Source organism: Stylophora pistillata, chromosome 3, assembly GCF_964205215.1.
Source record: "Stylophora pistillata chromosome 3, jaStyPist1.2, whole genome shotgun sequence".
Taxonomy (NCBI): Eukaryota; Metazoa; Cnidaria; class Anthozoa; order Scleractinia; family Pocilloporidae; genus Stylophora; species Stylophora pistillata.
This window is the reverse complement of record NC_142521.1, coordinates 19,962,190-19,983,212: the sequence shown is the minus strand read 5'-3', so window position 1 is coordinate 19,983,212 and position 21,023 is coordinate 19,962,190. Positions and strand designations below refer to the sequence as shown.

Below are 21,023 nucleotides of genomic sequence, written 5' to 3'. Positions count from 1 at the left end.
CAAAACTATGGCTAAGTGGAAGCTATTAAAGTTTATATTTACCTTGTCCGTGGGCGGAACAATGGCACGAACTGACTAAAAATGTCAACGAGTCTACAAGTTAACAAGATTGGTACAAAGTTAACAAACAACTGCTGCAATGTATAGGTTAATTTAAAACAAAAACATCAAACTGTTAAGCTAAGAACAAAGGTTGCACCTCGTTACAAAAAGGTTTGTTAAAGAACGTAAATTCTTAAATGAAGTTTTTTGTTATTTATGTTCAGAGCAATTCACACAATAAAGCTACTGAGTGTTTTATTAATTATTTGCAGTTGCCAAGAATTTGTACGAAAAATGGTCAATGATATTTAAATGGATTTTTTTCAAAATTCTTTCAATTTGACCCTTGATGCATGTGATTCTAAGTGTTCAAAAAGTGAGAGCTCGAAAAAGATTACCATTAAACAAACGATTAGACAACAGTAATTCGTAAAGAAATTTCAGAGCTTAAAGAGAGAGTTTATAAAGGTAACACAGAAAAGTACATAGAATCGAAAGGGGTCAAAACAGGGCAAATATCTTCATCCTTTGCAACACACAGATAAAAAAATCTGCCGGATGGAAGTATAACATGTTAGTGTCAACCAGAGTTCACCAGTGTGTTCCTGAGAATGGTAACAAATGAATAAACATACAACGAGATTTGAATGGCAGAAAGTGACCAATGAAAAGTTTGCTTGTCGAGTTTTGACGGTGTAAACGGTTCACTTGACAGTCGGAGCAAGAGAACAAAAGAACGACATGGTTTCTGTGAAACTGGCTATGTTCTGTTTTTATTCTTGAAATGATTCTTGTCATAAATAGGAGAGGTGGAACATGAATTTTTCTTTCAGGAGGAAAAACGAACTTCCCACCTTGATAAACGAAAAAAAAAATCTGGATCAAAACAGCGTGGGCAATGCACGCCGTGATGCCTTGTCGTCACGAAGTTTGTACCTATGGCATACAATGCATTTCACGCAAACAAGAAAAAAAAAAACAATGCGTTTAAAAAAGCACGCGGTTGTCCTCATTGTCCAAAGGTGCGTCACTTCCCCTCGGTTGACGAAATTCGGTTTTCTTTGAGAAAACAGAAGGTGAACAAATATTTTCATTTTAACCTAGTCAAAGTCGTTTATAACCATTAAAATTACACGTGATTTAAATTGATAATAAAATTTGCATGGTAAGCTATAAATTCATCTCAAACGAAGACCAATTTTTAATTATAGTTGTCACACATTCGTTGTATGATAGGATCAAGCACTTTCTACACCATGCACTCGGTCAAGGTGAAAACAAATTTTTGCCTAAAAGTGAAAGAAGTGAAGGAAAATTATTTTAAGAAAAGGTAAAATTAATGAGTAAATTATATGCTCGATCGTCGAATGAAGAAGAATTTGTTACAACACACTTGTCATGAACATCGTACAAAAGGAACAAATCTGAGTTCATTTAGTTACGAAGTTAACATTTTTTCTAGGCAATACCGAAGACTCGTATTAATCGACTCGTTTCGAGTGTACGGCTTGCCGTGCGCGCCGTGCGCGAAAACGCGCGAGTAGGCGCCATAATACACAAAACTCCCGGATCCGAAGTTACTCGCTACACAGGATTCCAAACTCTTCTGGATTTATTTACAACAACTAGCATGGTTACAACTCTCGACGACAAGAGTTTCCCAACTTTCACCGGTTCTTCGAAAAATACAAGAAATACAACTTCATTTGATTTTCTTATTAGTACATTTAACATTAAGACAATCTAAAAGCATTAAAACACCTGGTTCTCACATTACTTCCATGAAAACGATAGTGATAAGATAATATTTTAAGAAAGTCAAGCAAACTGTCGACGATTTTAAAACCCTCAATTGTTAAGCACGACTGTCCTCTCCACGACCAAAACAACATGGCGTAAGACAACAATCTGTGCACTACCTTACAGTTGACCGTTCGAGGTGTCACAATATCATAGACACAGTGAAACAATAATAAAACTACAACCAATGCAAAAGTTTTTGTATGTCAGTTTCTTGTCATGCATGACACGACCGATGTAACAGTGGCAGCCTAAGTTACATTAGTTCACGGAATTTCTCATAAAAATGCTACTTAGTGCGATCATAGTCCCGCAAATGTTAAATGACAAGTGCTTCTGTCTAATGCTACGCTTAAAAAATCCAAACAAAATTCTACAAGAAACGTAGTCATTTAGCTTCAGAGTAGCGCAAAACGACAAGGTAATCCCTGATGCTATGACATCTCATTCGGGCGCCAGGTTGGTGACCGACTGTAAACACAAGCGAACCTGATACACTCCGGGCGTTGTGCCAGAAGTCCTTGGAAGACTTCTGAAGTTGGCAACTGCTATGTCCAACATGACGCCCGAACAAAGCGCGAGTGACTTCATAGACATTCACTTCTTGGAAGTCAAAACTGACCAACGCCTCTTACGACCCATTAACACCAAGGTAATGAATATCAAAGAATCTCCATCATGGTCTTAAGTTATTTTTCATACCTTGTGCCTTCCTGTGCCCAAACTTCGACTACGACCACAATAAAAACACATCAAAACTCGGTGCCAACCGCGTTAAACAAGTCCCAAAGCTTTCAGCGCTACGTTGGCCGCAGTCTGTTCTGAGCCTTTCTTAGTGTTACAGCCGTTACTGGAATATGACCGCCCTGCAACATGAACTGTACAAGTAAAGACGCCATTTTCTCTGTGACAGAAGTAAACAGGTAGTTCTATCTTGGACTTCTGGCAGTATTCTTGCAGTTTGTTTTTGTGCGACGTGAAACTGGTGGTTGGTTTGACTGAGTCTGCGTTCAGAATCTCCGAGGCTGTAGAGGCGGAATTGTTCTGGTCTGTGGGTTCGGAAGGGTTTAGGGCTGTAGAGGTGGAGATCGGTTGCACTACTGCTGCGTTTACTAAAAAATGAAAAAGGCAAAGAAGTGTAAAGAGAAAAGCTAATGTGATAAAAATGCAAGACTTTACACTTAGACTAATGAGTAGTACAGAACAGAGGCAAGAATAACACAGAGAGTTGGGCAAGGGTGATTTTTTGTTTAGAAAAGAGAAAAAAAATATGTGAAGAACAAAACTCAACGAATAACAAGCCAATCGGTTTCATGTGTGGCTCGGTTCCCTCGCAGTCCTTTCGCTTGGCTACAAAAGGTTCACATTAAGCTCTCACTGCCGATTTTTACACGCTACTTCATTTGCATGAACTAAAGCGGTTTGTTCCCACTGGCTCACGGATTTCGACCAGATATATCAGTTCCGATGGCTGAAGTTTTTGATCGGACAGTCAGTCAAGGATGGTTGTCTTTCACTGGAGATTAAATTTGAGATCAAAACCAAGCGGACCTTCCAGTGACTTCCCTTACTAAGCATGCTTGTTGTAACACATCTTATATTCGTCTATTATAATCGCTCAACTAGTATTATAATAATAATGACCGTGATTATCTTAACAATAATAATAACAATAGTAATAATAATAATAATCTTCAATTTTTATTGCTTGAGACATTTACAGGAAATCGGGCATGCAGCCCCAAGACCACAAGAAATTAGACCATGGGCGGAAATTAACCACGTCTTGCGGTTTGAATAAGATGAACTATCTACGTCACAACAGGTGATTGACAATAACAGAATTCCCAGAGATTGTTTCAATATTTACGACACAAATATGAGATTGAAAAATTGCCGTTTGCTTTTTGACCACTGTCTATGTGCGTCAATGAAGGATACACCAGAATTAGCCACAACTGAAAATTCCGTGCGATTAGCTGCTAAATAAATTGTTCACACCACAAATATTTCAAAAATATCTGTAAACAAAGCTGATATACTACGTTGCTTATAACAAGTTGGGCACAGAAACTAGCGAGAGGGTGAGGCATCTAAGGGTTGGGTACCCTAGTCTACTCATATCCCATGTTATAGTTCACCACTAAATTTTCTCCGGTTCTTATTGGTTTAAATCGATCACGTGACGCGATAGTGTTCATCCGTGGAGAGACACTATCAGCTCATAGTACCCGCCCGCGGAAAATACCCGGATGGATAGTGCCCGCCCGCGGAAAATACCCGGATGAAGAGTGCCCGTCCGCGGAAAATACCTGGATTGATAGTACTCATCCGTGAAAAGTTTTGAATAGTTTGACGGCCGCGAAGTTAGGTAGATCGGAAAAACAGTGACTTTTCAATTCTAACAGGTATAACGTATTATTTAGCCAATGTACGGTTGCCAATTATTGACATTTGTGACAAGCTGTGGGCGCGGAAGAAAATTTAGTGGTGAACAATAAAAACAATAGAGTGTTTGTGTCTCGGAACTACCGATCTGATAGTTGCCCCTTGGAAATTTGAGGTTCTTGAAACTAGCATATTTGTTTTAAGAATATCAAATTTCCGCGTGGCAACTATCAGCCGATAGTTCCTCGACAGAAACACTCTATTGTTTAAATAGACCTTGGCAGCAATGAACACCTGCAACTTGACCGCGGCATAAAATTTCGCATTAATTTCCTAATCGAGTCTGATCGGAAATTTCAAACGCCCCTTGATTAACAAGAACATCCGGCTATTAGCGTAAAAATGAGACACTGTTGCGTCCAACACCGGAAATTCCAAATTCACATAATGGCAATCAAATTAATGAATCCTATTAATATCTACTTCATCCATCAGACAGACACAAGAAGCGCGCCAAAAGTAGAGAGGGTCAAATGTAAATGTCTAGAAACAAAACTGTAAAGGTTGGTACCAAGGCGTTCGTACTGGAAAACTAACAACTTCAAGCAGATCTTTCAACATCTGCTCTCCCGGATTGAAGATAAGAATGGATTAAAATGTACTTTGCAAATGAGTACTTCAAACGTGAGGTAACCCGACACCTCGCAGTCGGAAGCGTGCCACAAGAGTAGCCATGGATTAGACAAATGAAAGCTACCTTTATTGAAACACTTCTTACAAGATCTAGTCTTTACTCTTACAATCATGAACTTTGTATACACGGATATATCTTCAAACATGGCAAAAATATCACCTTGTTGAACATTTTGCTTGATAGCAAGTTTGATTTGTGGCTGTTTAATGCTTCCGTCTCAAAGGCAAATTCAAAAAATCGACGCAAACCCTCCTTAGGTCAGACAAGGTTTTAGACAATAAAAAATTATGCAAACGCGATAAGCTAAGGAAGCCTGTCTGGGGGTCAAGTTCACTTGCGCCTTTCTATTGTCTGATAAAGATAAGGCTCCAAATCTGGGCTGTGGAAAAATTAGGCTATGGTTCTGGGTTTATCGCACAAATCTCCAAAATCTGAACCACAGTTTCGAATGATAAGTAAATAAACAAGGTTCTAAGGATTAAGAGGATCCAACCACACCAGGTAACAAAAACACTGAACACAAAACCCACGACACAAGGGAAGATAAATGTCTAATCTGTTTAATCCACTTTAAACCTCCCGTATTACCTTGGGTCAATTTCTTTTATTGAGTATTTCAAGATAGCAGCATTTTCTATTTCCAGAATTTCACGCTTTTGGAAACAATGTGTCATTGCTGTTGTCTGGGATTCCCACCTGACCTTGGAAATTAAGTACATCAATTCGCATGCAATCGAAAGGCACTCAACATCGGCACTTAATCACTGTCGAGGCATTGCTTTCGCTTTCTGGGAGATATTTTAGTTTGAGGGGGATCAGATTATAATGGGGGTCAAATTGTTTCGACGCAAACTTGTTTAACCAGCCATCGAAAAATGTTAAAATGTCACCCTTGTTCCTTAGCATAGAGGGCTTTCTCAAAACGTCCACTGGTTGCAAACCACGCGCGAGGATGAAGCGCGAGTCCCAGCGGAAACACGTGAGTGAACAACAGGTCCACATCGCGAGGAATCCCGCCAACACCTTGAAAAACATTAATACCGAGCCAAATGGCATCACGTTTAAATCACTTCATCTCTTGCATGCGAAAGATCAGGGAGAGCATTGTATTTGTATGACAATCAGGTTTCGCACAGTATGTTCCCAAGTATTTGCATTGTTAAAACGGAAAAAACCTGAAGACAGAGATAAATGTCGTCACCCACACCATGGAGCCGACTGCGCCGGAGGTTAGTCACGTATCCGCTTCGACACCCCTTACAAGGGGAGTCCCAAGCTGGTTACCCTAAATGGTACCACCCAGGTTACCCATTTATGTATGGAGTGCGACACAACGAAAGCAAAGAGCCTTGCTCAACAACACCTCACAAACGACCCGGGCAGAGGATGTGCACGGAAAAATTTCTCCTTCGGTTAGGCAGATGAAGAGGTCATGATGCAATGTTGACACGAGGCACACGTGACAGAGACATCACGTGTAAAACGCGCTGAGGGGACGTGCGACAGATACGTGGGGCGGAACATGTGGCAAGGATGAAACAATTGCATTTATAAGCAACAGGGAGAGGGTGTGGGTGGGGACAGTTATGGTCATCGGTCGATGACGAGTGTGGCTTGGTCCCAAGCGAAGAACAGGTGGATGGAAAAAACATACAAGTCAACAGTAGACAAAAACGTAACAAACGAGAGAGAACTTCCCACGTTGGGACAGGATTTCATCAAAACTCTAAGTCAAGGTAAAGCAATGTGAAATGAGAGCGCAGGAGGAGTATGGAGACATGCGGAGCTTTTCCAAAAAGAATAGAGAAATACAATCAATTCCACCTCAGGAAAATGTTTGCACGTTGCACAGAAAGAGCAGAGAAGTGTTGCATGTGACTTTTTTCTGTTCTGTCCTCTGGATGAGTTTGACATAAGAGTGACACGTGAAAAGTTCGTTAGTCACATGAGTGCCTTGATTGCTTACCACAGGCAGGAGAGCTGTTTTCACGGCCTGTGTAGATTCGACTCGAGTTTCACAAGATCATTTATCGAAATTCTTGATAATCTTCTCCATCCTTTTTCCATTTGTTTAATTCTTACCCCTTCGGAATTTGCTAACTCTCGCCTATTCCTACCCGTACGGTATTTGCCAACTCTCGTCTGTTCTTACCCCTTCGGGATTTGCCAGCTCTCGTCTGTTCTTACCCCTTTGGGATTTGCCAGCTTTCGTCTGCAGTTACCCCTTCGGGATTTGCCAACTCTCGTCTATTCTTACCCCTACCATATTTGCTAACTCTTTCCTATTCTTATTTTCAAGTTTCATTCCAAATAGCGAAATTTTCAACGAATGAAGAGACAATTCCATACATGCAGCTTCTTTAGAGATACTGCAATTATGGGGGGTAGGCATTTCTCGTGACTTTCGCTCATTCTCAGCTGGTCATAAATCACACAAGGAGGTAATGTTATTCGTGACTAGATTTCATGTGTCCGTGTGCCTGTTTAGTACCAGATCACAGGTCATGAGATCCCTTCAGGTGGCAGTCTCTGATGTTCTAATGGTCTGGATAGGAGCAGATATGTCACAAATTTAAGAAAATATACGACATTTTTTAAAAAAATGTTTCGATTGTTCTTCTGTCATCTTCAGTTCTAACTTATACAAAGTACAAAGCTGAATTTCAAGTTTATGACAAAATGCTCATGGGACAAAACAACAGTAGAAACAAAGCACTGTATCCAATGACAAGGAAAAGTTTTAAATCAACATGACAAAGTTGTTCCATGAGTATTTTGTCATGCACTTTAAACTCACATTTGTGCACGATCCTCGCAGTAAAGAGCACTATTTAAGAAATAGTGAAAATCAGACTTGAAAAAATTCAGGCCTGTACGGGATTCGAACCACTGACCTCTGCGATACTAGTGCAGCACTCTACCAATTGAGCTAACAAGCCAACTGGGAGCAGGTCATCAAATTAGACCGACATAAACCCGTAAGATGATAAATCAAACACAACAAATATATGAAATTCATATATCTGAACTGCAAATGAATTACAACTAAAGATGTAACCATGTAAACTATCTTTATGTTTTTGAAAAATGTTCTTGCCTCATTTTGACATTAGAGAGATTTAACACCGTGTTTACGTGAAATGTGAACGGCAAGAGTGACCACGTGACCTTGTTTTTCCCACAATTTTTTCACGTTTGCCGGTTGCGCTTTGCCGTTTCCGCGTGAAAGTATCTTGTTTCGCGTTATTTGGATGTCATCTATGGGTCTGTCGCCTAAAAGCTCATAGGTAACAACCAATCAAAATGCGAGTATAATTCAGCTCCTCATATAATACATAATAAGGAATCATGCTGTGGGTCAAATTGGTTTCACAATTTTAAATCACAACATATCAGTTGTTTTATGATGTAAAATATAGGAATTCTTACTTGTGGTAGTGACTGCAGTGGTGGATGCCTCTGTAGCAGTGGATTCTGATGGTTGATCTTGACCTGTGCTGAGTTTCCTGCATTGTTCCATATAGTCCTGATAGCTGGGTGCCGGAGGAGGACATTGGTTCAGCATGTGTAAAACAACTTGTGCAGCATTCTGTTCGGATTGTTTTTTAGTGGGTTGTGGTCCGTCGCTCTGATAAACCTTTTTGTTGAATACCACAGTGGTAAGGAAGCCCTTTCCGTTTTCAACTTTTTCAGTGTCATAAGATGGAATTGAAAGACGAAACTTTTGGCAAAATTCATTCAGTCTGCTCTTGTAAGAAGTAGTCAAAGTGGAAGTCGTCTCAAGTTTTATTCTCTTGCCGGCTGAATCAAGCACATTGCTGTTGTCTATAGCAGGCCGCTTGACAACTAAAAAGGAAGCAGGTTAGAAATCTTTTAGTACCTAGGATTGACAAGCATCCAGTTTCTCCTTACAGCATGACTCCTAAATCAAACACTCAAGCCACCACATCGAAGGACATGTTCGGCAACTTAAGAACCCTATGATTGTTGAACAAATTCTCCTTTTCAGCGCCAATGGAAATATATAGATAACAGTCTAGAGAAGATGCAAATCGATTTTAAAGTGTTCATGAACACCTCACAGTGATCACTATCATATCAGGTTCTGTTGTAAAACAACTTTACAACAGGTAAGGACTTCAGAATAAATTCAGTCTAGCACAATGGATCCGAACAATTTGGCCATCAGCCACAGAATAATCTTTGCCTTAAAAGTCCATACAAGAAGTATTGAAAATACAGGGCTGCAGAAGGTACTAGTAATTCATGGAAATTCAGATCCACCAAAACAGTCACAAGGTACATTACACCAGGTTTGAACCATTTTGAATCTATAAAATCATATAACCTTCAATGACCTTTCCAAGAAACAATGTAAAAGTAATCATTTAACAGCGATGTTTTCTGTTTTGCTCTTGTCTAAAAGAATATTAGAAAATAAAGTCTTTTAACATGACTATCTATGACCCATGTATTTCTAGGCCTAGAAAAAGGTACTGAAAATATTCATGATGCTACAAGGTATTCCAATAAACCACATGAACTCCATTCCAAACAATTAATGAAGGGAGGAAGAGTGATCATGTGGGGTGAAGAATAATTAGCCCTCCCCCCCCTTAAAGGTAACTATAATACAAACAATTATTAAATTTTCTACTCTGGATATTGCATTTTTAGTGTTCTGATTGTTTCGCTCAACTCTGGTTATCAGCTCATTTAAACAGACACCTTAAATGGAAATGCGTTGCAACATGTTGGAGCTGAAAATTTTCACTGAAAATATTCAAATGTTCAAGAATGAACGAATACAATTAAAAAAAAGACAATTATTCCACTTGCGCTTGTTAGATAAAAGACTGGCTATGGCTAACTTGGTGCTACACACCTTGTTAACTATCCAACACACACTCAAGGGGTAAATGTTAATTACTACAATTCTCATGGAGCTTTCAATTGCATTCTCTGGCCACAGCTTTGCGCAATAAGACACACAAAGGGACTTCCTATCATGTGACTGTAATTAAGGCCAGAAGTCAGCTTAGAAATGAAACTACATGATTATATACCTGCAGCAGTTTTAACATCAAACTTGACTGAGGCATCAATTAGGCCAAGAGCTATTAAAGCAGCATATGCAGCCCCTTGTTCAGCCTCCTTACGCTCTCCTTGAACTCCATTACTTTTGAAAGTATTATTTGCAACCTCCACTTTTCCTGAGTAACCAAAGCTATTTTTCCAAGTTGTGTAAGAAGGGACTGGTAACTGCTGCTTTTGACAGCATTCTTGCAGACTGTTCTTGAATGAAATGAAGTTAGGATTCCCAGGAATGGCAGCTACAAAACGAACGCAACAAGGAGTAAATAAAAGGAGCAAGACAAGGATAAAAAACAAAGGGATAACTGGGCAGGACATTACCTACAACCTAACCACTTATCCTGGTGGAAAAGAGATACAGCTGTTTTGAGAAAGGTTGTCAAAAAAAAAAAAAAAAGGACAAAAATGCATGCTGCCATCTCGAAAGTTAATCAACAACCCTTCTCGAACCAGCTGTATTTGTTCACATAACTCTCTGCCCTTAGAAGTAATGTTTATGTGCTCTTGTACCATAAATTATGTACGAAATTAATCTTACTAGCACTCCAACTCAAATAGCTTCCTGTACGTCAAGTATATCACCATAAGACATTCAGTTGAAAAATTAACAGATTCAACCATTTTTAGCAAGTTGATAGCATTTTATGAGAAATCTGCTGCTCACATTTGCCCCTCCCAAACATTTGAACCTTTAAAGATTGGTTTGTTTAACCTACTGACATCCAGTGCGCCCATGTAAACCCACACCCTTTCTACACCTTGTGACGTCATCACTTTTAACCCTGGAGCACGACTTTGAGCACGTACTTGAACAGGTTGAAAATATCTTACAAACGATACCAGAATGAGTGCAAACGATACCAGAATGAGTGCAAACGATACCAGAATGAGTGCAAATGATACCAGAATGAGTGCAATTGAGTGAAGGAGATTGGAGAAATAGCCAAAAAACCATGTAACTGTGACCTGAAAATCTGCATGAAAATCTTGTTCCATTACCCACCTACCTTTCTGAGCGTGTGGTTTGAAAATAATGAGTAGTTTCCTAACAAATCTCTACACCAAAATGAATCCTACTAAATTTCCAGCAAGTGAGGAGAAACTTCAGGCAAGGAAAGGGGAAAAGAAGGACAGGAGAAAGAGAGAAAAGTAAAAGTTGTAAGTGGGGCATTACTTTTCAACCCAAAAACTATCTCAAAATTTTGCTTTCTGCACGTGCCCAAGATTTTCAGGCCACCATTTTGCATTTGGATCGAAAGGTCATCGAGTGTACAAGCTGTCAATGGGTTTGTGGTAAGTTTGAGCTTTTAAAACCACAACAGTGTCCTAAAATCTGCTTGAATATGTTCAAAACACAGTTTTTCACAAAAGCTGCGGCTATTAATGGGTTAAATTCCCACCCTGCCCCCCTCTCTGGCAAAAATTGAGCTCAAATGCTCTTCCAATTTTTCAGTAAAAGGGAAAATAAGCAATCATGACTTTCTACAAATTGACCAAACTTTACCACTGCAGCTTTGTTGAGCTTTCATTTCAAGCCATTAACTTGCAAAATTTACTTTTAAACACCTCAATGATTACAGATATAGCATTTGTATTCTACTGGAAAGACTTCATACTTTTTGTTCAAATTCCCCCTTCCAGCCAAGCAAGGTTCTAATTCCCCACCCCCAGGGCACAGACAACAAGCAAATGCCTGTGAATTGCAGGGGGGGGGGAGTGTTGAAGCTTCTGATTGATCAGAGCATTAATATTGGTGTTCTACATGTTCTTGCATTATTTCCTCACATAATTATCTGGATTTTTAAGTACCTTTGACAACACTAGGTTGTGTCTTAAAATGGTTCCCTTTTCCAGTCTTTGCATCGGTATTTGTTGATTGAAAGTTTTGTTTCTGTGGCGTTGCTGCATTAATATTATTGTTTCCAACAGCTGCTGTCGAGGTTTGGCCATCTGTATCTACCTTCCCATTCCTTATAGCACTCAGCCATTTGGCCAACCCTTTGCCATTATCATCTGACAACCCTGACATATCGTTTCGTTCTTTACTGTCAGAATTGGAGACAAATGTTCCTCCTCTGTATATAAAACTACCCCTTGCTACTCCTCTAGATCCATTAGGTCTGCCCCTAGTCTGTCCTCTTGTGGTGGGCATACCCCTAGCAGATGCACCCCAACCTCTTGGTGCAGCCCTGGCTGGAGGAGCACCCCTTCCATTATTTACACCCCTCATCATGGCACCCCTTACTTGATTTGCACCTCTTGAAATCATTCCTCCTCTTTTAGGAGCCTCACCCCTTCCACTGAGTGATCCTCTGCCATGAATGCCACCCCGTCTATGTCCGTCTTTCCCTCTCCCTCTAGGTGGTCCATTTTGAAGATAGGGAGGAGGAGGAAGGGGAGGGGGAGGGGGAGGAATGTCAAAGTCATCATCAGAAAATGAAGATGGTGGAGCAGGATGAGGTGGAGAGTCAGTTTTCCATGGTGGGGGTCTCAGAGGATCATCCTCATTAAATGGAGGAGAGGGTGGACAATGTGGGGGTGAGTCACTTTTCCACGGAGGAGGTCTGGATGGACCATCAGCCATAAAAGAAGGTGGGGGTGGGCCTCGAGGCAGTGGAAGTCCATCACTTCTAAAAGGTGGTGGGCAGCAGTGTGGAGAAGAGTAATTATCTTCCCATGGTGGACGTCTGGGTGGACCATCAAACCTGTCTCTCATCCAAGGAGGAGGTCCTGATGAGCGTGGATCATCCCAGAATCTAGGTTGCACCCTTCCTGAGGGGGGAGGTAGAGGGTGATCAAACCTGTCATGATACTCCGGTGGTGGTGGTGGTGGTGGTGGTGGTGGTGGTGGTGAGGGAGGATATGACCTGTGGTTTGATCCCCATGGGGGAGGACTTCCCCTTCTTCGCATTAAAGTTCCAGGATGTTTAAGGGTGTCCCTGGAATTTTGAAAATATTTAGACAAAATAGAGCAATTGTAGATACAAATTATTGATCATAGTAATATTCAAAGGAAAAGATGTGACATTATATTAGAAAAAAGATGTATGAATAATTCTACAGAATGTAGAACAATCTCATCCTTTCCTTTCAGTAACAACTGTAAAGTGTGAACTGAACAAGATTTTCCTAAGGTGCAAAATGTACCTGTTCGTGTGTGAATGGCAATCAGTTTAATCTCTGGAATCACCAACAGGCCTTTCCTTTCCTTCTTGACCCCTTCCTGAACTGTGTGAGTTAAAAGAGGGGTCAAGAAGCTTCACCCATTGCAGTTGCTCATCTCACACTTACCCCACTTAAACAAAATGAAACAGGAAAGAACTACAGCCTGAGCTTCCCAATATACTACTCACTGGATCATTAATAATTAAAGATCCAATCGAGCAGTGGAATTATTCAAAGACAGAATAACCAAATTTTTTATCACCTAATCAATTCTTAAAAGACTTAAGACTATTCACTTCCTCGTTTAACCCTCTGCACCCTCACACTGACATTCATAACCTCCATACTGTTCTCTTTACATTTCCTCTGGTGCTGACAAGGAGAATTTTTTTTTGACAATCAGGAGCTTCTTGCATTGGTGATCAATTCCTTTATTCTCGTGACCTTAACGGTTGATACTGTAAGGAGAAGTTATAAGCTAGCCACTTGTTGGTGTGTAAAGGTAAAAATCTTGCAGCTTCACATACCCAGTAATTACAAGCAACGCTTTGATGTGAAAGCTAAAGTCAAGGTTAACGCATACAGTAGTAAACTTTTTTTCCTGTATGCCTGGTGAGTGCACATAACTTGCAGAAAAAATCTGATCCGTAATCATCAGTTCTTCCAATGTAACATGAAATGCAAAGTTCTGTAGCTTAACACATTTGGATAACAGGGTTTAAACAACATAAAAGAGCCTAAAATTCGAAATAGAAATAGACAAACGACACGTTACTTGTAACAAGCGCTTGCTGCACCAGTACGATTTTCAACACGTATATCATCATAGGTCATTGTATATTTGCCTCGAACTCAAGTTCATTACGAACTTAAATGTCATTCTGAGCAAACTAACAAGCAGTTTTCTCTGCAAGGATTTATTTCTTCACGAAAAACAACACAAAACAACAAACGATCAGTAATCATTTCTTACCTGGTTGATTAAAACACGTGACACAGTCTGTCCAATTTTAAGGCAAACAACCACACTAGAATCGCATCAGAGCAAGCTACACAGTTCAGTATATTCTTCAGAGGTCAGAGAAACGAATAAATATCCATTACAACGAATACAGACGCCTTTGAATTCGCTCAAACGGTACACCTGGAGACAAGATGGCGAACCGGGAAATGACTACAAATGCGCATGCGGACATGCGTGACAAAAAAAAAAAAAAAAAAAAAAAAAACCAAAAAACTGCCCTTCACCTCCCCGCAAAGGAGAGGAATTATTATACCAGCAAGTCTAAAGCTGTTGAAACTCGAGAGATAGCTGGATGCATTTACTGCAAGCTTGTACCGAAAGACTATTGTGCAAAGATCTCTGCGTCAGAAGTAAAAACTACGGCCTTCTTGAATAAATCACTGAGCGAAGCAATGGTTGCTTTGGTGATGTTTTGATCGCGTCCATAATTTACAGCAGATCACTGCAGGCCGGCAGGTGGCTTCTCGAAGCTTTGACCAGAAAGTATCTACAAACGATTTGTGAGATTCCGATGAAATATGAAAAAGTCTACATCAAATCTGAATGCTTCAACTCCCAGTGAGATGCGAAGTGAGACGAAAGCAAGGTTTGCAAATGTAATTCATTTAGATCTGGTTCAGATAGATGACGCACGTCATTTAATATATTTCCTTGTAAACTTAAGTTACGAGAATTTGGTGTCAGATCAAGAGAACGACTTCTATCTTATAAGTTATCTGTTTGCTGGATAATGTATGGGCGTGACACACGGAGAAGTTTCGTGTTAATTACTTCTGCGTTTAAATGTACCGGTGCAATATTTCAGGGATCACGAAAACAAAGTTATAACAGAGAGGATCAACCTTGCGGAGAGATCTTTCAGCACATTACTGAAAGATTTTACAGCTTATGCCGCAGGACTACAATCCTTGCAAGAAAAAGGCATGAAACTATCAAAGAGTGTAGATATCTTTTCCGATGATGAGTACCCATCAATGAAGGCAAGTTTAGGTGGCATCAGTGAAAGTATAGCTGCAGTGCAGGACTATATGGGAGCCCAGGTAAAAGGAAATTTGTGTTTCAATTATTAACAGGAATTTGATATCTGTCTCAAAATAATGGAGACCATTGTGTTAGAAACTGACCGGCTCAGATGATAAAACCTTTATTTTAAATCTTTGAAGTGACACTTCTTTCAAGGTAAACCATCTTTCCCAGAAAATTCCTGTACTTAATTAAAATTTACCAGTAAGGTTTATCATCCCAGAGGATAGCAAAAGAGAGGGTCCTGATCGTATTTCATGCACAAATTGTATAAAACTCAAACATCATGAATTTTAAAGAAAAACTCTAATTCTGGGCTAGCCTTGCCTTTGTGAAAACTTCACATATCACTTATTCATATTGGGCTTAATTATGTATTGCATATAAACCCTTTTGGGCTTAATTATGGGTATTGCATATAAACCCTTTTGGAACCTAACTATGCATTGCATACAGACCCTTTTGGTCTTAATTATGCATCACATATAAACCCTTTGTCACCCTCTTCCTAGTGTTGAAAAAATTGAATAAAAAGGGATACCAGTACCTGCAGCCCTAAGCCTTTCTGGTTCCCAAGACATCGTCCCCTTACCTCTCCTAAATTGAGTTTGCAGATAATCTACAGTGTAACTGTATCTTTGCTTTGATGTGGAATGGGACCATACAATGTGACCACTTGTTTGTTTGTATCGTGTTGTATCCTTGCTGTTAGTTGTGGTGGACTTGTTTTGAGTATCGCCAAAGAGAATAAGCATCTTTCCCTCCTACCCTCCATCTTCTGTGGGATTCTTTTAAATGAAGACTCTGGTATTGGGAAGAGTGAAATGAATTGTTTATGTAAAGCCAAGTTTAACTCTTACCACAATTTTATGCACTCCCCCCTTGTTCCAAAAAAGGTTTATTATTCTATAACAATATCTAATTTACAGGTAGACTTCATGGAAGCAAAGGTTTCTCCCCCATTGTCTTTGAATGCCACAAATGTCAAACATGCCAGAGAATATGTCAAGGAACTGGCCGTCACCAGAGAAAAAGAATCAGTAAAACGCAAAGCAGTGGATAAACTCAAGGCTAAAGAACCAAAGAACAAGGGAAAAATTGTATCCTTGAATTCTTTCTCAGGCAATTCCAAGGAAATATGTTCTATAGCTAGACTTAAATGGATCCTTTCAAGCTCATAATGTTACATATTAAATACATGAATTAAAGTCTAGAGCTTAGTGGTTCACCCAGCTGGAGTTATCCCAGTTTCCATGTAGCTTGAAGAGACTGTGAGGAGGGGATGCTAGTCCATCACAAGGCTACTCCCATGCTAAGCTTTTCATCAGGCTTCCCTGGCAATTTGCCACTCCCATTTATATTCCTGGGTTGAAGAGAGGCACTGTGAGAGTAAAATGTTTTGCTGAAGAAGGCAACACATTGATTCAGCCAGGTCTCGAATCTGGACCTCTTAACCCAGAGATCAGTGAACTGACCATCAGGCCAGTGCATCTCCCACATATTAAATATATCCTGCAGTTTTCTTGCATGTTGTTCAATGAGAATATTTTTCTTAACTCTTTTACAGTCACAGGTGGGTGGCAACTTCAATTCTAGGGGATTAGAGCATCATTTATGGTGGTATTTCAAAAGAAAATGTCCTATTTCTTGTAACTCTTGCAAAGAAGTGTAGACTATATTGTTTGCTGATACAAAAGAAGCAGTTTTTTATTTTTAATTGAGACTAAATTTGTTGAAAGACTCTGTGAATTTGTATATTCCAGGCTGAGCAGGACCTGCAAAAGTTAGCTGTTGATGCTAACCGATCAAGACAGACACTGGAAGAACAAATGGTGGAATTTGAAAGAAAGAAGATGGAAGACATCAGGGTGAGAATTGGATGGACTTTTAATTTGCAGCTTTCAGTTCTGGGTATACTGGTTGTATTTTTGTCAAAGGACAAAGTACAGGTTTAGATAATCAGAATAGATAGGAATGCCTACTGTCACTCTGAAATAAGGATATCTTTGTAGCCGCTCAATAGCAGGGTGAGTTCTCTGATCAGCATCTACTTATGGTCACCCTTTGACTCCCAAAAGTGACCAAGACAGAATTTCTCCTCACTGTTTCAATACAATATCAAGTGGACAAATGATGAGAATAAAGAAAAATATCAATTAAGGATTTATCAGTTAAACAGTACAATACAGACAGTAAAGAGAATTACCAATCTTGGAAGTGAAAGGGATATCAAGCTGATTAAAACAAGTAAGCTTGATAGACACCACAATAATGTAATTTGGATGAATAATGATTTCTATACTTTTACAGTTGGTATTTAGCAGTTTTTTTCATGGTCAAATGATGTTTCATGCCAAAGCCCTGGAGCTCTATACAACTGCATTTCAGCATCTGGGTTCCCTGGATGAGGAGCAAGACATAGAGGTATTGTTAATTCAGCAGGGCAGAAAGTTTGTGAGTGAACAAAAATGAATTTGCTGATTGTGTGAGTCATTAGTACACAAAGCTGTTGTTAATTCTCAGAAGTGGCCTATTTTACACTAATTCTCAAATCAGTTTGACATTTTTGGAGCAACAAGGCATGTTATTTTACATGCCGTATGTAAAAAAGGGTTATATGGTTGCAAAGGGACCTTATAATTTTTTCTCTTGACTATTCATTCTATGACTGTTCTTTCTTCTCATTTTGAAGAAGAAAGAGCTTTCAGTTAAAGAGTGGTTATTTAGCTTCAAGCCTCCCAAATAAACTGTTTTGTGCAGGAAAAGTCCTGGAAAAAGACTACAAGTCCAGGAAAGTCTTGGAAATCTGCTTAAATGAAACAATAAAATTTTCAGAATCAGTTTTGTAATAAATGCATGTAGACTGTAAGGAGAATTGATTTTGAAATCTAGGGAATGAAAGGGTTTAAGATGAAAGTTGGAGTCTTTCAAAAATCAATTCGAGTCCTGGAAAATTCCTTGAAATTTGTTCTGAAAAAAGGGGAGGAACCCTGTTTGCAAGGTTAATAAAATACTCAAAAAGAAAAAATCCCAGCAGGCCAAGCAGATTTCCTGTTTAGCAACTTTTTTTGCATACACCACTAGCTCTCCCGTTAATTACTGTCACATTTTAAAGCAGTTATACTAAAATGCAGAGTGAATTTTTATAGGGTTTTTTTTTTGTCAATTTTATTCCTGTTCGTCTTGATTACCCATCATAGGCTCAAAGGTAATGTCAGAGTTTTACATGTCTACACTTCATACAGTCTGATTAAGTTTTTTTTTTTTTTATTTAACTGTTGTTTATCAGAAGCAGGTCAGGGGAAAGGGTGTAGGGCTGATCTTTCCCACCATCAGACGTATGGGTTTTTTTTTTTATCACTTGTCTGACACCAAAGTTATGGAGTGACATGTCACTATTCAATATGAGTGTTTAAGGATAGCTTATTGAGGTTGTAGTGTAAAAAAAAAAATTAGATGATCCATCTCTGGTTAGGATAAGTGCTCAATGTCCCCACTTGTCCACAGGCATTCCAGAATGACCTCCACTCTGCAGCAGCACCCTCACGCCTGAATGTGGTGAAAAATGATTCCCAGGCCTCGCTCAACCGATTCAGCTCTCAAGGATCCTTGGGATCACAACAGTCTCTAAATAGAACTGGGAGGAGTGACAGGGGTGTAGATGGTGACGAGGATACTAGTGATTTTGAATGACAGGCAATTCCTATTGGCTGAACAGGAAATTGTACCTGCACTTCTTAGTGTGTGTTGGCTGAGAGAGGGTTGTCAATTTAGTATATGGAGCACGAACAAAGCATCAGTCGACGAGAGACAATTTTGAATACTGTATTTGCCGTAAAGGCTCTACCAAACCTCCACCGAGGGCTTGTTAACTCCCAGGACTTTTAGATGGGGGATTGTATCTGTGAGAGAGAGAGAGTTGGGGGAAAGAGAGCTCACCAAGAACTAACTCATGAAACCAAACTGTGATTCGTCACTTCTCATCTGACCCATACCGAGCTTCAATGCATTTCTGTAGGTATGTAACGGAAACTGACAGGACAACTTTATTCGAAAACGTTACCTAGACCAAATACACAACAAAACTAGAGTTTCTATCGGAAAGGATGGAAAGGCGAGAGGCTTATGAAAGAGAAGGAAGGAGATTACTAGATACGTACTTGAAGCTGTAGATAGGGGACTTATTAAGGTGATTGCAGTATTTGGTCATTTTAGGCCTTCATGTCTTCACGCAAACAATAGGTAACTTCAAGGATTCTTTCCAATCTTTTTTCACTTGAATGATCGATTCCACCTCGCTACATTTTGTACTCTCATTTGGCCAAACCCAGGGATGGCCAAATGGCTTATTTTAACCCTCTCTTGTTCAGAAATTGTCAAAAGTTTTCATATGAACACATTAAAATCCTTGAATTATTTATTCAATTATTGTTTTTTTTGTATTTAATTTTTGTTTTCACGAAGCTTTGTATTAAAAAAAAAAAAAGATTTTGTAACCTAACTTTGATCCTGGCGCCGAAATTTTGTTTGGCTTCGTCCACCGTTACAGGAAAGAAAGTAATGAATGTGTAGATGACTTAAAAATATCCCAGATGGCCTTTTATGTATGGAACTGCAAAAGACTCAACACAAATGGATTTTTTACAGGTCCTTTCAGTTAAAAAAAAAAAAATTAAATATTCTTTACAGAATCGATTTGTACCATGATATTGTTTGGGCCGCTTATTCAACCGCGATATATATATTTTTTCAATGCTTCACAGTTCGCCCTGGATATGCTTTTTCTTTAAATAAATATTTCACATTTAAAAATTTTGAAAGTTCCCAATGATAATGGAAAGTTTCTGAGATAATCTGAAATGTGATCTTCAAGTTAGTTGGAGTGTTTATAAACACTTGCTTCAGTATGATAACCTTTTATTTAACAGGTGATATTTGGCTCCCAGACGTTACGCGTTGAAGTCAGTTTCTTGAACTCTCTCTTCAACTTTTCTGTACCCAAATTCCGGATCGGGTTGCTGACTGGGGAACTTGGTTTGTTATATCGAGGTTCTGTGGCGTACATTTTACTGTAACTTTAGCCCGGCGGAAACTGAAGTATCGTTCGTTATACCGAGGACTTGTAGAGGTCCTGTAGAGGTTCGTTAAATCGAGGTTCCACTGTATAAAACGTAGGCTTAAATATAATATGGAATGATGTAATCCTAGATGACATGGCGTTATCCGCTGTACGTACCGTTGGAAGTGCCTTCGTCGTACTTTATTTTAAGGTTTTAGAACATACCTGAACTGAATGTATTAGTGACCGCTCAGATTCCCGAGGTGTTTCGGATTGATACAAGGCAGGAATTTGGAGAGTTTAGTAAGTTGCTGCGAAGCAATACCAAACCAAATTAATTTTCTTTCCTTTCTTTTTTTAAAGCCAGTTTCATTTCGATTCAGATTTCTCACTATTGCTGTTTTGAGATGGCGGTTTGCAGACTGTAATAAAGTTAACATCTGTATCATGACAAGTTCAAGACCTTTCGGTTTCGACAAAGATTCATTCTCCGCAAAGTGAACAAAAGGGGAACCCCCTTCCAAAATTGAACAGTGCTGTTTGTCAGAATCCAGGTTAATCGTATTTGAAGAGAATATAATTATTTCTTAGTATTAGTTCATAGAATCGAAGATTCTTTGGTCTTGTACCGGCCATAAGGATTGATATTCTCTCAAAAGATTGGCTATTATCCGTCAAACAAGTAGCAATACTACCCACTACCTACGTTTTCGTTCGTTCCAATAAATGAAACC

General features: G+C 39.3%; 2 protein-coding genes across 2 annotated transcripts; one reads left to right on the top strand and one right to left on the bottom strand.

The window, feature by feature from the left end:
- Positions 1 to 1,636: 1,636 nt before the first annotated feature.
- Positions 1,637 to 14,345, bottom strand: LOC111330674 (uncharacterized). The gene is made up of 5 exons (XM_022935573.2): positions 14,157 to 14,345; positions 11,828 to 12,957; positions 9,991 to 10,257; positions 8,354 to 8,770; positions 1,637 to 2,954 (listed from the first exon to the last, which is right to left on the bottom strand). The coding sequence occupies exons 2-5, from the start codon at positions 12,927 to 12,929 to the stop codon at positions 2,617 to 2,619; spliced, it is 2,124 nt and encodes a 707-aa protein (XP_022791308.1). The 5' UTR covers positions 12,930 to 12,957; positions 14,157 to 14,345; the 3' UTR covers positions 1,637 to 2,616.
- A 101-nt stretch (positions 14,346 to 14,446) lies between these two features.
- LOC111330678 (CBY1-interacting BAR domain-containing protein 1) lies at positions 14,447 to 19,655 on the top strand. Its single transcript, XM_088752851.1, has 7 exons — positions 14,447 to 14,793; positions 15,013 to 15,247; positions 16,160 to 16,330; positions 16,798 to 16,803; positions 16,985 to 17,098; positions 17,541 to 17,654; positions 18,738 to 19,655. The coding sequence occupies exons 1-7, from the start codon at positions 14,726 to 14,728 to the stop codon at positions 18,921 to 18,923; spliced, it is 894 nt and encodes a 297-aa protein (XP_088608977.1). The 5' UTR covers positions 14,447 to 14,725; the 3' UTR covers positions 18,924 to 19,655.
- Positions 19,656 to 21,023: the final 1,368 nt, after the last annotated feature.